General features: G+C 42.0%; 1 protein-coding gene across 3 annotated transcripts in view; it reads left to right on the forward strand.

Moving 5' to 3' along the window:
* The first annotated feature begins 314 nt into the window (after window positions 1–314).
* syde2 (synapse defective Rho GTPase homolog 2) overlaps window positions 315–17554 on the forward strand; it is a 53360-nt gene continuing 36120 nt past the window's right edge. Inside the window, exons 1-3 of one of the 3 annotated variants that reach the window (XM_023954338.1) lie at window positions 315–2278; window positions 8373–8665; window positions 8868–9258. In XM_023954338.1, coding sequence (XP_023810106.1) covers window positions 535–2278; window positions 8373–8665; window positions 8868–9258 — 2428 coding nt within the window. In that variant the 5' untranslated portion in view covers window positions 315–534. The remainder of the gene's footprint in view (window positions 2279–8372; window positions 8666–8867; window positions 9259–17554) is intronic. The other 2 variants (XM_023954337.1, XM_023954339.1) reach the window with 2 other exon arrangements.

Raw genomic sequence — 17554 nt, forward strand, 5'->3', positions numbered from 1 at the left:
TAATTATTAATTACATTGTAATAAGGCAAACTTATGTAACATATTCCTTGTTGTTATTTGTTTAACTATTTCTATTGGAGACGTGACGTGAATTTGGACCACATTCATAACTCTAATTATAATAAATATTTTCAGACTGTTTTATTGTTGTGATAATCGCCTGGCTTTGTGAAGTTCAGCTGAAAACAGATGTTCGTAATTTCCTCTCAAAGCGGAAATAATTCAGATTTATTGTCGCTTTCATGGCTCAGCCTGAGCAGGAGATGTGTGAACTTTGAACCGGGGAAATATTCCAAATATCCGAGCCTGCAAACACACGGAGAGGTGAGGCGCTAGAGAGGAGGAGAGGCAGGAGAGGAGGTGGTGCAGTCGAGCACACAGAGTCAGGAGAGCTCGGAGGCGGCAGAGAGGAGGTGACAGTGGAGAATGGAGAGGAGCACGTCCGCGCGGCGAGCTTTGACCGAAGAGAAGCCCTTCCCTTCTGGAGCGCGCGCGCCGAGAGACACCGGGAGGAATTAGCCGAGAGGGGAAGGAATGGCCGATCCTCTGCGGAGGACTTTATTAGCCAAACTCCGGGGGAAGAAGTCCAAGAAAGGAGCGACGCTCGGCGGTGGATTCGGCTCCGCCGCTGCGGCGAATGGGGGCCACGAAGGTAAAGCAAAAGTTTCGCGAGACTCCGACGAGGCTAGCGGGGTAGTTTCGCTCGCAGGGCTGGATCTCTCCGCCGAGAGAATGAGCACCTACGAGAACTGCGCTGAAGGAGCGACGCAGCCGAGCGGGGGGGTCGTGGTAGTCCCGCACAGTTGCGCAGCTGAGTTGGCCGCCTCACCGCCGAGCACCGGGGGCAGGGTTAACAAGGAGCTCCCGGGGGTCCCACTTCAAAGAGACGCAGTGTTAGGGGGGGAGGAGGTCGGGAGCCAGCCGGGGTTCCCGCACGTCCCGCGGAAACACTCGGTGTCGTTCCCGCGGCAGTGCAGGGTCGGGGACTCGATCGGCTTTGGGGACAACTCCAACCCTGTTTCATCGAGAGCGCAGGTACAGGCGGGGGCCCTTCAACCCACAGAGGGGAAGGGGGGGCAGCCCCCAGTGCAGGTGTTAGCATTACAGGAACCCAGCAACCAGATTCTGGAAAAAGACGACCCCAACTCCAGAAATATGGAAGTTTTACCCCCAGATTTGGAAAACTGGGGGCCCACACAAACTTTCTTCCCAACGCAGTTACATATATGTGTGTCTCAGGAGGAGCCCCTCCAGTGCCCTTTAGACAGTGAAGATGAGGATTACTATGACAATGAAAATCTTCCCTTTTATGAAACCCCCAGACCAAAATTGGACGGTGACAGAGTTGAGGGTTCAGAGCCCAGGCAGGGCAGAGGACAGGCTGAAAGCGCTCAGGAAACTGACAGGCTCAGAAACCGGCTGCAGGAGGCCTATTACCTCCTCATCAACGCCATGAACGATATCAACCTGGATGTCCAGCAGACTAACAGCGGCGTAGCTGAGCGGCAAGCCGCCTCCTCCTGCAGCAGCCGCTCCAGAGACAGCCTGTGCTCCAGGTTGTCTGTCAAAATCATCGACAGCGACTCCTGGTCATCAGGAGGCGACCACAGTCCTCAGCAGGTGTCTGACACTGACTCACTCCTTCTCTGCCTTGCCGGAGCTCTGGAGTCAAAGGGGAGGCTTATCAGTAAGAGTGTGACCAACCTATCGTTGACCAAAAGGCCCACGTTGTTGCGGTGTGCAAGTGATGGAGCCATCAGGTATCAAAGCGGGCCCTCTGCTTGTGCTCAGACTTCTGGAGTCCAACATGCACACGATGACCAAGAGGAAGCAGAGACTAAAAAGGATGATGGTGTCACGCAAGCAGGTGAGCTGTCTGAACCTCAAATGCTTTGCAGAGACGACAGCAGCGAGGAGTTGCTGCAAGGCTGTGGTGAGCAACTCAATGAGAGCAGCAGCTCGGTTAACAGCCTGACAGGGTCTTCCGACAGCAACTCTGAGGCTGCGCCACATCCTGGTCAGGACGGCAAGCAGGACTCAGTCCAAGTCCGAGCGCGGGTGTGTGGGTCAGCCAGCAAAGCCCACGGTGTTACGGTCAACAAGATGCAGGAGTGGATGCACAAGGGGCGCCTGCTGTCGTCCGAGATGAAGCAGCGGATTGAGGGCTCCTCTCTGCCCCACCAGGACCGTCTCCGTCCTCAGGCTCCCCCCGTCTGCTGCAAACCGGCGCTCCAAGGCGGAAAGTCCGCCAAGGCCAAATCGCCTCAACACCAGCCAGGTAGGGAGGTGATCCGGCGGGGCCTCGACTCCAGGAGATCCTCTGAAGTCAGAGAGACCTCATGCTTCCTCCTCTCCTCTTGATTACCGTCATCCTCCTCCACTCATAGTCAGCTCCGTCTGCTGGGGGTCCACTCCACTTCTGGATGCAAAGCAAAAGGACGAGACCCCTCAGACCTCTTGCTTTCTTTTAAAACCCCTTTCCCTGGTGGCGGGTTCTGTCCTTTACACTAATATAGGTGCATTTTAACATAAAATTAATCACACACCCGGTTGTAGGGCAGAATACTCACAGTGTACATCAGTAACTACTAACTCAAACGGCTGGTAGTGGGTTACATGTGGTGTTGGGTTTTGTGGGTGTGTTTATGTGATTATGATGACATGCCAAATGATTTAGTTCCAAACAAAAGCAGGTAAACATCTGTATCAGAAAACTGCATGGTGCCTCATTTTTCTGTTTGGAAAATCTCACTGATATTATCTGACTGAATATTGTTGTTTTGTTTTTTCAATAAGACTTTTAATCATGATTATGCTGTTTTTAGACAAAATCAAAAACGGGGACACAGTTTGGCATGGAGCAACCCCGCTCCCTTTCCCGTCACCCGTAACAGAGTTATCTGTATAAACGCACTCCCGCCGGCTTACAGCCCTTCACACCCCCAACATAACATTACCGGCGCATCAAAAATGGCGATCAATATTGGAGCTATGCAGATGCCAGCTCGGACGAGGAAAACGAAGACGTTCATGGATCTAGTCATCTATAAGTGGTTACATCAGAATGGAGCAGAGCAGGGAGCTTGTGGCCCACCAAAAGCATTTCTTATTTCATTTTCTTTTTCAAATGGCATTTTTTTTCTGCTCCTGATTCACTATCATTTGATCGAATAAATACTGAGAACTGCAATTTTAAGCGCAATTTTCTTTACATACTCCTCCAGCATCTAAAAAATATCACAAGAACTTTTTAAAAACATTTTAAAAACATCCATTTTTCCTTGGAGTGGGTCTTTATTGTGTGCTCCTTTTATTTTTGTAACAGTCTTGGTAAACGTCATGTTTGTCATTAGTCATGTTGGTTTCTGGAAGGGGTCAGAAGCATCAACTCTTTTCACAGAGCCATATCTCCTTTTAGCTTCCAAAGTGGTTTTGTATTAGCTCTTTTTTTTGTTGTTTACTACAGCAAAAAGATGATTTGCTCTGCGTGCCGCCCGTCCTCGCCTGCATTGTTAGAAACCGTGTGTGGCAGCTGGCCAAGGGGCATCTCTGTTGACTTCTTGCCACCATTGGCTTATTTCAGCTCCAACTACTCCGCTCTTTCCTTCGCTGGTTTTTATTTGAAATAAAGTCAGAGCTCTGTAGATATTAGTTTCCATGCAACCCTCAATTTTCCCTCTCATTTTTTCCCCGTTTTGCTTCGCTTTCCCTCCTTCCTTGTTCCTGCTGAACATTTCCACAGCTGTGGCCAGAGGCATCCAAAGTGGGGGGAAAAACGCTGCAGTCGTTTTCAGTGGTAGTTGTGTGTGTATGTGTGTGTGTTTGTCTGAGAGTAGGGGAGGGGGGCGATTGTGCTGTCATGTCCCCTTCCTCCCCAGTCATTTGCACTTGACAGCCCCATGGTAACATGCATTTTAAAGAGACTTTGGATTGAATTTTTCAGATGCCATCCCTGTTGTTTAACTTGTTTGGTTTGTGTCACTTAATTCCACACCATGACTGAACAAAATGAAGAGTGATTAAGTATTTATCAAGGTCAGCCTTGGGCTTATCGTACCACTGATGGCCTCTCAGTATCATATAAAAAGCCATTTGAAATAAAAGGCCAAAGCTCTCAAAGGCTTTTGTGAATTACTTGGGTTGGGTTAATCACCTTTTAGATTTGTGGACTTTTCTCTAATTCAAGTATGTATTTATGTACTTTTAGTTTTTTGAAAGCACAGCCTCTTCCTCCTCTGGTTTTGAAAGTTATACTAAAATGCAAAGTCGTTGAAGAACATATCAAGCTCAAGTAGTTTGTAGCTACCTTGTTCTTGTCCTGACTTGTCTTTTAAATTTAATTTAAACCTTCTATAATTGTGTATTTTTGTGTTGAGGCAAATTGGGAATGAGTGTAGGTAAAATCAGGCCACTGTTTACACATAGAGGATTTGCTACAATAAGGGGCTAGCTCGTCTGCAAAGAGATGGTCTCTAATGCTAATAATAAGAATATTTTACCACCAGAAGCTAGCATGTCGACGTAGCTCAGCTAACATCTTAGTATAGGTTGACAGTGCTTAGCTAAATTAAAGTTGACTAATTTGAACTAAATGTATTAATTCCTAGTTTACCTTGACTTAGGTAGATTTACCTAAAAATATTAAACCGCAGTTTACATTGTCTTAGCTTAACCATAGATATGGCTTAGTTTCTGGCCAACAAGTCATTTAAAGCCTCTTTCACACCATATAACACATATTGTACACCAATATTATCATTTTCTTGTTAGGATTTCTATTACTGCTTCTCTTAGCTTTGGGGTTTTTGTGTTAAATGTTTTAAATAAGAACATAAAAACTAATTATGACTTCACAAAAAAGATAACTAAGTAAATAAAAGTTTTAGTATGTAAACTTCTGAATTTTAAGTTTGAGGATTTTGTGAGGCTTTGGACACAATCACTGCTTTTTCGTTTGTTTCATTTCAAGCTAACTAGCTTGTAAACCTAAATTAGAATAATGATTTTACTTTAAATTATTTGATTCTCATAAACTATAAAGTGCATTGCAAATTAAATCCAGCATGTTATAAAATTCCTGTTTATCTGAACTCTGTAGTGCTGTAATTTATGCAATAGGTCTTGTTTGTACAGATGTTCAGGACTTTACACGCATATGCAGGTGACATGAAATCCCTTTAAACCGTTGTCGATTCTTGTCTGAAGGTTTCGGTATCTCGTTTCTACATTGTTCCATAAATATAAAATGTGCTGCCTCACATCTCTGGGGTATTTTTCTGTTTTTTATTTGGTATTTTGCACATTTTCAACGTGACTTGAGGAGGTACAATGATTTGTCTTGTCTCGTGTTTTGTACGCGGACAGATTTATGGAGGATGCTTGCTCTAAACACGGATCAGGTGATGGAGGACAAAGCTGAGGTATCAGGTTAATGTTAGATTGATTTACAACATATGAGTCACGGTAATGATCATTGCTCAGCAGCATCAGCTGCCTTTTTTATTTTTTTGGGAGTTTTGGACTTTCTTGTGTGTCCATGTGGGTGTTTTTTCTGTTCTCTTTTTCCGGTAGAATAGATTCCCCAAAACTCTACAAAGTAGAGAAGAATTTAGATTGGAAGCCAACAAACATATCAGACAGCTGTGCCAGGTCGCATCAGCGGGACGCAAGTGTTGACATGTGATGTAACCCCGAGCGATCCCAGCTCTGTCCTGGTGTAAAAAGAAAAATCGACACAGAGAATCTACATTAGCATATGAATGAGTGTCAACAGGAATGTATGGCATATAACAACAGATTCCCTCTGTAGGGGCTCAGCAGCCCTGTATACACAACAAAGTTTTGTTCTCTTGGAAAAAGAAAACTAGCTGGTGTGTGTGTGTGTGTGTGTGTGTTTGGGTCTTATTATAAAGGAGTCTGTAAAGAAAACAGAATTCAGGAAAGAAATTAAAGTCCTCTGGGAAAGTGGATCAAGTGCTTTGTCTTAGTGGAGGAAAAGATTTAGCCACTCACAAGGTTTAGACGTGTAAATAATTGGTCTTACTATCAGACTCACATGGCACAGGTCCACACAGGCCCATGCAACTCTATCCTTGATAACCTTCGAAAGTATAACATTCTTCACCGTGTCAGCACGATCGCTGCCTTTCTATGAGCTTCATCACAAAGAGCCTTCAGGTTAGGGATGTGAAATGGTTCGGCATCAAGTGGAAGTTTTTTCTTTTTTTTTTTCTTTTTGGTAAGCATCGTGTTTACATTCACAAAGAATGTGATGCTGAAACTTATCAGCATGTTTTTTTGATTGCTAGGTCCTATTCTTTCTGCTTGAGCATACATGGCACAGAAAACACCAATGTAAATTCCCCTAAATCGTCAGGCAATCAGTACTTTTATGAAGGGAATTGTTGTTAGCATTCATGTTTACATTTTTTACCAATCTTCTCTATACCAACAGAAGAAACCCAACATAACTTAAGAAAAGCTAACTGTGGTTGGAATTGGGTTTTAAAACCTTTTCAGACTTTGTTGTCAAAGTAAAAGGTTCTGAGTTTCTAGCTGAATCTTACCTTCAAGTGTTTTCAGTGAAACAGCATCTAATAAATGGTGGACACTGTGTGCTTTGCAGAAGGCTGTTTGTGCTGCTTCGTGTGGGTTGTGTCCACACTTTAGTCCATAAATAAGTATTCTTTGCAGAACTTAGATTTTGATGAAGTCTTCTAAGTCAATTTGTTGCCAGACTGCACTGAATATTTCTGCTTTGAACTGTGGAGGTGGAAAACCATGGTTTTTCTTAAAATGTTAGTTTTATTTGGATAAAGGTGACCTTTTGGGCACCAATTTTTAAAAAACCTTTTTCCTTTTTTGCTTTCCTGTTTAAATATTTTTTAAAACTTTATTGGAAAGCACCCTAAGACATTCCACTTTCAAAAAGTCCTGCAGAGCAAACAGCTCAAATCAAACATTAAAACACAGATGTGCTGCTATAAAAAAAAGGGAGCAGACACTTGGCAGCTTTTAAAAAAGAGTTAATGTCTCAATGATTAAGCTCAACATTATTACATATTAATATATATTTTTTGTTGGAAAAGCTGTTGCTCCCGCAAAGAAGTGTGACAGTGGAAGGTGGTGTAAATCTGCGGGCTGGAATGCTGTTCGTGTCAGAACACGCTTCCCTTTTCCAGCTAAGAAAGACCCCTTGGAGGAGACAGGCATTCCAGCAACAGCTCCACGCACAACCATCGCTTTCCGTCTTTTCTTTCTTCCTTTGCTGGGGCTGTGAGTGTCTGGAGAAGCTTTGGTTTTACTAGGTATCCTTTCCTTAAATTATGATGAATTTACAACAAAAAAAAGTGCTGGAAAAAAGACAAATTTTAGCTCGGGAAAGGTTTAAATCCAGCTGCTGTTGCAAGTTTCTTGTTAAATATAGAAGCAGAAAAGATCATCTTAAAAAAAAAAAAAAGGAAAAAGCAAACTTGCCTCTGAAAAGTGACAGAATGATAACAAGCATCTTATCAAGGGAAAAGGAGTGACACAATCAAATTTAGGTCTTCACTGATATTTAAGGATCAACAGAAGTCAGCGGAGCCCTACTCTGCTTTTGGATCTAAGTCCTGTAGGACTTTTCTGGATTTCACAACACAGAAGAACAGCAGCAGGTTTAATTGGCAAATCCCCTTTCACGTTTTCTAACGACAAAGTAACTTCTGTCCGAAATAATAAAAAAAATATCCCCCAAAACTATAACCTTCCCAAATGTATTTCCACCTAGAGCGGAGAGCTTGTCATTATTGCATGTGGAGGGGTTCGCCCGAAAGCTGGCAAGGATCAAAACAGTCTTTTATTCCAGGTTGCTATACAAGTTGGAGCAGGACCCTGCCCTCAGCAGCGCGAGTTCCCTGTCACAAACACGCATTTGACTACTTCTCTGGGCTGCTGCTCAACAAGGCCTTGTGTGTATGTGTGTGCGTGTAGGTATTTGACGAAAAAGCTGTTGACATACTTATGACCAGGCTGGAACTCCTTTATCCATGTCTTCAGGGCTTTTAAATGACCAAGTATCTACATTATTGAGTCTTTTCACCCGCCTACTTTATGTTCTCAGCAGTTTCTTGCTTTGTTTTCTTCCTAAAGCTAAAGCAGTTCAATGAGCACTTCTGTCAAGGAAGTCTCTAAAAGAGTGTGGCTCATTTTAGTCCCTTTAGACGGCACAAAACAGGCACCATGTTTGTGGTTTTCTGATACAGAAGTTCTCTTAAACTTCAAGGCTGAACGGGACTTCCTGTATTTCAATTTTCCTCACCGAATTTAAATGTTATTGTCTCCTGGCAACACTGCTTAAACTCTGTCTGTCTGCTTCTCCATCATTCTTTCAGCTTTCATTGAGAATGCCCAAATGGCGCACGCCAACGGTCGATCCACCAGCGAGCTCTCGCCATGGAAGCCACAGCAAATCAGCATCACTGTCTCCAAGAAACGCAACTGGCTGCAGCAGAGCTACCAGGCGAAGAACTTCTGCACCAGAGAGGATCTGCATGGGATGCTGGGAGTTGAAGAGGAGGACAGCCAGGGCTCTCATCAGCCACCGCCTCCCCCCAGTCTCTCCCCGGATGGTCTGAGATTCTCGGCAATAGTGCCGCCACGGCCAGTACGCCTGCAGCTACCTCAGGTTTGCTTCCCCTGCAGAGGTTGGAAACTTTGGTTTTAAAAAGCTCCTGTGGTAGCAACCTGTTAAGAAGTTATCAAGTCTTTGTTGACAAGTCCAAGTCAAGTCTTATATATAAAACAGGCGGTCCCTAGTCGCAAAACATCACTGTGTTGTGTCTGTGCTACCCCTTCTTCACAGTAAAGCTTTTCTTTTCTTGGTTTAGATGGGCGTCAGTCAGAAAAAGGTGTCACCTCAGTGTCGGAGCGTAGATCCAACAGAGGAAAACGATGCAGACGATGAGGGGGAGATCTGGTACAACCCCATACCAGAAGACGACGTACCTGACATCTCCCACCGACCCTCGGTGCGGGTGCTGCTCCCACAGGACCCCCACAGGAAACTGAGCAGAGGGAGGGATGCTGTTCAGGTTGGGAGGACCCTGGAGGGACCCAGTGGAAGTGGGCAGGAGGTCCGCGTGGAAGGCCTCGGCAGCAGTTCAGGAGATGTGAGCCAGGGGAATGCTGCACATTCCACACAGGCTCCACATCCCCACAGACAGATGCCTGTGTGCAAACCTCAGGAGGAGGGCGGGGCTTCTGCAAGTAGACTAACAGGTAAGGGACAACAAACTACCTTCATCCTTCCTGTGTTCGTTGACAGTTGTCTTCTCTGCTTGTCTGAGATGAGGATTTATGTCTTACTTTTGTGGTTTTGCGACCATCAATGACAGCTATCAAACTTCCCAACCAAGAATTTGCAGACTTGGACACCTATAGCTCTGAAGCACGCCCAAAACACCCTTAAAAGTTAAAGAAACATGTCCAACAGACCAGAGGTCAGGTAGCTTTTAGGGATCTAGATAATCTGTGACAATGGTTGTGCTTTGAGTTGTTGCGTTGGTTTTTGTGCAAACAGACAGCATCACGCATTTCCCGTCATATCCCAGGATATTTGGCGTTCCTCATTAGTTAAACTCAGACAGACATTGGACTGGAGGAATTCTGAGCTGACATTCCTGAGAGCAAACGGTATCCATCACCTTCTGACTGCGGACAAAAGGCTGGAACTTTTTTTTTAACTAACAAGGTTCTTTATCCTTTATAGAAGTTTAAACTGATTTGTTTTTAGTTCAATTATTAACTTATGATCCAAAATCTTTATTTTATAACCAATTTTTTTGGTTGCAAAATCAGATTTTGCAGAATTTGTGTTTAAACAGCGCTGGAACTTCAATAGCAACAATGACTATTTTTCAAAAATTAAAAGTTAAACTAAAGCATTGTTTTGTCTAATATAAATACAGCAATTGGCTTTACGGGAAACTGAATCAACAATTTGATGAATGAATATTAAAATTAAAAAAAAAAAATCTTCTAATTCAATTTAAGTATTTTCTTTCATTAAAATTCCATAAATACCAGTAGATAGATACATTAATATCCATGCCTTTCTGGCATTATTTGCATACATTTTTCTAAGTGCACTGTTTTGTTTGCCTGCTTTTGTTTCCAGTTTTTTCTGTTTCTTTTGCAGCCTGTTTTGTGGTAGCTTTGTTTGCATCTTCTTGGGTTGAGTCCATAACCACCATTATTTGGTATGGCTCAAAGCCAGCATGAATAGTCTGGTTAATACTTGACCTGTCAAGCTCACAGCAACCACCGTATAGCAGGAATGACTGCTTAAAAAAGACGTCTGAAATAATTTCCCTTCACAAATGCTCCAGCCTTTTGACTCTCAAACTAGATCAAAATTTAGATTTTTGAACCATTAGGAAAGCAGTTTATGTCTCAAGAAGTAACATAGAACAAACTTTTCCCTGACAAACATTTTTTTACTTTTCTGTCTTCATTGGCTGGCTTTAAACTCCCAGGTCCTGCCAGGTCGTAACATGTGGTTCAATGAAAACACCCGTCCTGAAAGACTTTCCTTATGGGATTAGGATTAAACCAGCCCTGAAAGAGTCTCACTGTACCGGCCCAGAAAAACCTCTGATCGGGCAGCGCAGAGCTATTTCAGTTCTGTTACTTCTTGTTTCTTTTAAGAAGTTGCAGACGCAATTCGCAGTGTTGGTGTCGTTCCAGCCTTCCGGGCTTCATAAGCGGATGAGTGGACAGAATCTGCAGCTTGTTCAGTAAATTAACTGCAGAGTAAATCTATCCTCTGAATTCTTTAGAGCTGTGTATCTCTTTCAGTATCTGTTTACGTGTTTATTTCTTATAGCAGCAGTCAATAGCAGCTCTGTGATCTCATTATTTTTACTCATTTGTGCAGCATTTTTTTTTCCTACTCCGGAACCGTCTCCCTCCCTGATATATGTTGACTTAGCCATTGATTCCTGCGGGTTTGGTGACGCCATCCCACACTTCACTGGAACAGAAAAAGAGCTGCACGCCTGGCGTCTTGTCACCAACACTCATTACTGGTCGTTTTGTGGATACAGTGGTTCCCTTTGCTCCACCTCCACTGGAGTTGCTACCTCCACAGTTTCCTGTGTCGCTGCGAACAGTTTGCTTTGGAGTGACTCTCTTCTTTTAACCAAAGGGGGGATGGTGCCTCGCGTGATCCAGTCCTTTGATTACAAGGTCAAACCATTACTTTGTAAAACCTCAAAGCAAAAAAAAAAAAAAACACAACTTACATCAAACTGATGGAATATTTATGGACGATTTGTAGATTTAAGAAACTGAATACATTTTTATGATCGTTAAGGCCGTAAAATCAAAATTATTGATGGTTCTTGTTATAGAACTAGGATCTTCATGGAGTTTCAGTTCATCTTCATGCCAGTTTCTAATTTAATTCTTCAAAATAAAGCTCATACTTCAGAGGTTTACAGAACATTTATATATCAATATATTTATGTTTTTTTTCCATTTCAGAATGTCTTTTTCTCGATTTCGTAGGAAAGTTTTTAAACAATTCTTATTTAAATCTTTCCAAAAGTGGAACTTAATTCATTAAAATTGTTCATGTTGAAAGAAAGAAAGAAAACCTTTTTTTCCAACACGATTACAATGATGCAAAACTGAATAAAGAATTTCATAAATATATATCACATATTTCAAATAAAGATATTTTTAAATTAAAAAAGTACTTTTTCAGGTTATAGTGCCAAGAAAGAAAAATAATGTCTCTCAATTTCTGTCTCACTCAGCAGATATTTAGAGGTTTTAACCAGAAAAAGATGCTGCACAGCATTTCACCAAATGTTTGTGGTCTTTATGTATGAAGTGATGACAGAAAGGTGGAAGCAAAAAAGCCTTTGACATGTTCTTTTCTAAAATTCACACACAATAAACAACAAAAGGTAAACACTGAAGTTTTACATATCCACTTTCAATTTTTTGTTTCTTTTTCAAAAGTGAAATAATCTGGGGAAAAGTTATCTCTAAACTATTACCCAGTGATATTGTGGTAAAGTGACATAGATTCAGCCAAATTTTCCCTTAGATCCCCCTGAAATGTGTTTTTACCATATAAAGAAGCATTTAACAACAAACATTCTTCCGTCCAAGATGACAGAAATGCCAACACAAGTACCGATGCTTTAAAGGGCAATATTTAGCAGAAGAAAGTGTCTTTCCAGTAGGTGTGCAGTAATGTGAGTTTGTATCTGAGGAAAAAGACCGCACGAAAAACATGATAACTTATTTGCAAAAGAAAGGACAAATTTGATTTATTGTTCATGCCAACTTAACTATGCATACAAGGTATTAACAAAAATGCTACATTTTACCAAACCAATGCAGCCAAATACAGAATACTTTTAATGATGTTTTAGGGGATAGTTGCTACAGATATTCAAGAAATACTTTCATTTGGACACTTTATGACAATTTTGGTGAAATTAATTAAAGGTTTGAAATTAAAATAAACAAAGAGTTGACAGAACAAATTGTTGTCCTCATAAATCAGTACAAAAATAGAAATATATTTAATGAATACAGCGTTCCCTCAAAGATTCCAGGGGTTACAATCTTGCAGTTATTCTTGATATTTTAAGGCTGTAAAACCCCTCACTACACACTTTATGCACTTTTTTTAGACAGACATGAACATTTTCACACATTTCTGTCTTATTTAAACAGTCTCAATGTTTAAAGCCTTGTAGAAAAACGAGTCCACTATTATAGAAGAAAGCCAAAGATTTGCTCGCGATTGAAGAATTATTTGAATTTCTATTTGAATTGAATTTATGTAAATGTGGCGAACTGAACGCACTCTGTACTGGAGACACAGCACGGGGGGACATTGATTGGCCATGGTCTACAGCCATTCAGGATGCAGAACACAATGCACTGTTAAAAAAGCATCCAAACTTCTCCTCTACGAGTTAGTGGAATCCTTTCAGCATCCGTAGATAACTTGTCAGCCTCCCTCTTTGGGAAGAGCTTCTTTGACTTGATGGTCTGTTATATTTGCCCATTTTATGGTCCCTTCTTTGACTCCATTATTCAGAATGAGTCCATACAGACTCCACCTGAATTGCAGGACAAAAAGACTTTGACAGAGCTCTCGTTGATTGAGCAAGAATAAGAGCGTCTGCTGAATTAATGGCGGCGTGTACATGTAGACGACACTGACTATAGTTGGCCTTCTGTCCGGATGGTTGCTTCTTTTTCCATCACCGGATACACTCTAGACTCCTCGTGTGCTGCCTATTGACTGACTTTTTGTCCATCTGAATGCTCTATTTGTATGGACAATAATGATTGATGGACTTTTCTTGGGGGGTGGGGGTGTTGATCTCAGCACTGCATTCCCAATCTCTTGTTCCCTTGAGAGCTTGTTTGGGGTATAAGACTTGGCCTGCTCTCAAAATGGGATCAAAGCTATTTTGGGAAAGGGGGGGGGGGGGGGTTGTTGTGGTCGCTCTGGTAGAGGCATTTGAGAAGTAGCTCTGGGGTGATAAAGTTACAGAGTGAGAACCTAATCTTAGCTGTTGACTGCATGGCTGGCTCCTGAGGAAGTCAACAACTCGAGTAGCACTTCCAAACCAGAGCAGATTCCACAGCTCATCGCTAGAAGTGAAGTTCAGGTCACGCCGTTTTTCTCTCTTGACCTTTTCCCTGGAACAGCAAAAGAAAAATACTGACTGTTATCGTTTTAATGTGTGAAGAATTTTACTTGCTAGAAATAGAACAAAACCATTTTTTTCAGTGGACAGAAACAAATTAGTTTTTGTCCACTGAAAAAAAAGCTTTTAAATATAAAAGAAATAATGATCATCATTTTCTATTGTGTATTATAAGAAGTAGTTTAAATCACAGAATTTCTTCTAATGGGGATGAATAAAGTATTATCTATCTATCTATCTATCTATCTATCTATCTATCTATCTATCTATCTATCTATCTATCTATCTATCTATCTATCTATCTATCTATCTATCTATCTATCTATCTATCTATCTATCTATCTATCTATCTATCTATCTATCTATCTATCTATCTATATCAAAGAAAACATCAGAGGAAAATTTATAGAAAAATCCCATTGGAAGTCTCTTTATCCTCATTTGTTTATCAGCACTGAGCTTTATATTAGACCTTTGGATGTGTTGACATTATACTTTCTAAACACCCATTCTTGAATGTGCATTTAGCTCAGGGTCTCGTATAATTCAGGCAAGAGTTTTAACCTGGAAGCCAGAAACAGGCATTTATGCACATTTATGTAGACTTTTTATTGAAAGTGGTCGCTAGAACGATCACTACCAAGGGCGGTGTGAGCATAGCTTTAGAGGTAAAAGGTGAGAAACGATTAGCAAGAATTTCATTGTCAGCAAGTGGCACCATGCCATTGGGCGCGCAGTGAAGTTGCACCATCTCTATGCCATCAGTTTATCCGAGGAACTTGACTTTTTGTTGCTTTGCTGGACTAAACCTCCTACTAAATAAATCTTTTATAGCTTCAACTTGGTGTGATCTTGGCTGTAAACTTGGTAAAACATATTTCCAAATTTCCATTTTTTTTAGGAGAGCATAACTAAAGAAAATGAGGCTTAAATTGCATTTTTGAGTATTTTTCCCCCAAATGGTTGTGAATCAGGAGCAGACAAAAAAATGCTGTTGTGAAATACACTGGGTGGACCGTATGCTTACTGCTCTGCTCCATTCTTATGTTTCCACTTGTAGACGACTATATCCATGTACGTCTTTGTTTTCCTCATCCGAGCCGGCATCTGAATCAAAACTGTTTGACTGGATGGTTCCAATATTCCACCTGTAATGTAAGATTGGGTGTGAGGGGCTTTAAGCTAGCAGGAGAGCGTGTAAACAGATGAGTGATAGAAAGGGGGAAGCAGGCAACAACTCAGAGGCACATTTCTAGTGAAATACTGCTGCTCTGCAGAAACAATGATGTAAAAAAACAACACCGGTATTTTTATTTTAGCAAAAAAACAGCATAATCGTAATCAAAAGACCAATGGCAACTCTTCAAATAGATCAAAAGATGGTTGGAATTGGTCCCTCTCAAATTAATGAAAATAATTGTATGCTCCCAAGCAGCATAGTCCAGCTGCTGATGACAGAAGAAAATGTTTCTCTCTTCGTGACCTCCTTTTGCATTACAGTGACGGGCGAGTTGGATGTGAGTTGATTCCGTCAGATTACACTTACTGGTCGATTTTAATTGGTGATGGTGACAATTGATTTTGATGTGGGTTTTTTTTTAGCTCTGCAAATCTAGTCTAAGTTGATTTTTATTTCAATAATTGTAAATAGTTCTTGAGCTGGACAACAACCAGCAAAGCAGCCTCTCTTCCGGCTGCGTTACAGCAAAGCCGAAATGCCAGCAGCAGTGGGTGAGCTCTGCAGCGTGGGGAGTGCTTTGGCACGGCGCCACATTGTGCATGCGAGATATATTAGCAGGGGTTTTGTAGCCTTTGTAATGAAACGACTGGACTCTGCAGGTCCTCCCACCACTGACTGATTCAGAGCCAAGAGGAGAGGAAGCTGCTCACCGCTGAGTCCCAAGTCACAGGGTGAAGAAACGAGAGGACAAACAGGCCATTTACACTTGTATTTGCTCTCTGCATGTTTGTCAGCGCGCACCCGTCTTTGCAGTTCTTTTTCTTTTTTGTGTTCGCACACATGCTTGGCTGGCACGCTCATATGCAGGCGTTCAAGTGAGTACAAGTGGTTTTACGGGGGCAATCAGGAACAACAGATCATTGTCTCCCTCTAAGGCTTATCTGAGTTTGCTCAGCCTAGTTTTCTCTCTCCCTCTCACACACACACCTACACATTTTTACAGTCTTGTCAACTCTGCGCCTAATATCTGTTTAATTGGATGACGGCTCAGATTACCTGATTATTATTTATATGGTGGGGTTGACTAAAGAGCTAATCTGTTTCCTGATAGAGGATGGCAGAAACAAATATTTGAGAAGTGTCAGTTGGTGCTTCACACACATACACACACTCATTCTGCACCTGTTTGGTGCCAGCGCTGAGAAAAGCCAGTGTAATAAATTCCTGTCCTTTGTAAGGAGTTGTCAGTGGCCGGGTGCCTGAGGGGCAAGGCAGGGTCAGCGGGGGTGAGAGTGGGTGTAGCTAAGTCTTTATGAATGCAGATTTACACGCACTCTCTCTTTTGTGTTACAGTAATATTGGAAGAGCATGTCAAAGAGCTGGGAGAGGGTGGGGGTGGGGGGCTGCCAGGCTCAGGTGTCACCCGGCGGAATGTGGACCTTTTGGCCTTTCTACCCCAGAACACGGCCCTGGAGGGCTAAGTGTCAAACCGTCGCTCCTGAACCTCAATCCAGGAGGTTTTGCATTACTTGGCTCGCTGTTGCCAAAAGGCCAAAGGCTACATGCGATCCAGCGTTGTGTGTCCTCACAAGGGTGTGGAGCCACAGTCATTAACATTGCAATGGTCATTAACTTAGTCAGAGGCGGCATCAGTGTTGGACTGTCTCAATTTTTCTAAAGCTTTTATTTTGAAAAACTTTACTTAAAATGTCAGATATCAAGTCCTGGATATAAACCCAATTTCACTGCTGCATTAGCCGATGCTCTCTTTGAAGCGTTCACTTTTGGATCATAGAGAATCAATTAAAGACCCACTCTGATGAAATAGAGAGGGAGAGGGTGTAAACATATAGCTCTTAGCTATGAGTGACGGGAAGGGGGGTGGGGTTGCTCTGCGCCAACACAACTAAGAGGCTAATTTCTAAAGAATTACTGCTGCTCTGCAGGAACTATGTCCAGGAAAATGACACAGATTTATTTAGCCTAAAAACGACATATACATACTCAAAAGACCACTGGGAAAGCTTTTGAAGTAGATTAAAAGATGATCAGAGCGGGACTAGCAAACAGCACTTTGTTTGCTATTGATGTATGATAAAATTTGAAAATAATATTTTGTTTTAATTTCATGGATTTGAAAAACATTTCTGTCTTTCGGAATCCTAAAATAATCTCTTAATTTTGACTTTTTGTGATACAATGATTCATGAATCTCAACAGAGTTAAGGTGAAGTTTTACCAAGTCAATTTTTTATACAACCTCCTTGCTGAGACATTATAGAAAAATGCTGGTTTTTCCTTTGTTTTTCTCTGACTCTCTTGTGTTTACATTAAAGCAAGTTCTTCAATGGGCAATTCATGACCTACAGGTTGAAAGAATTCTACGCTCATTTTACATTTTAAAACCATTCCATATATGTCATGCTGTTTAGTAAATTAGCGCCTCGAGAGCCCTCCACCTATTTTCTCCCTTTTCAGAGCGCCACTGTGTCTATGGCTGGCAGGAAACCATGACAGGGAAGGCTGCAAAGCTCAACCAAAAAAAAAATAGAAAGTGGGGTGGGGGACGTGGTTTGAGGAGGAATGTGAGAGAACAGCTGTGTTCATTTGTACGTTTACCAGCTGGCTTGCCAGCCTTCCAGTTGACCGTCAA

The sequence above is a fragment of the Oryzias latipes genome, chromosome 4 (genome assembly GCF_002234675.1).
Source record: "Oryzias latipes chromosome 4, ASM223467v1".
NCBI lineage: Eukaryota > Metazoa > Chordata > Actinopteri > Beloniformes > Adrianichthyidae > Oryzias > Oryzias latipes.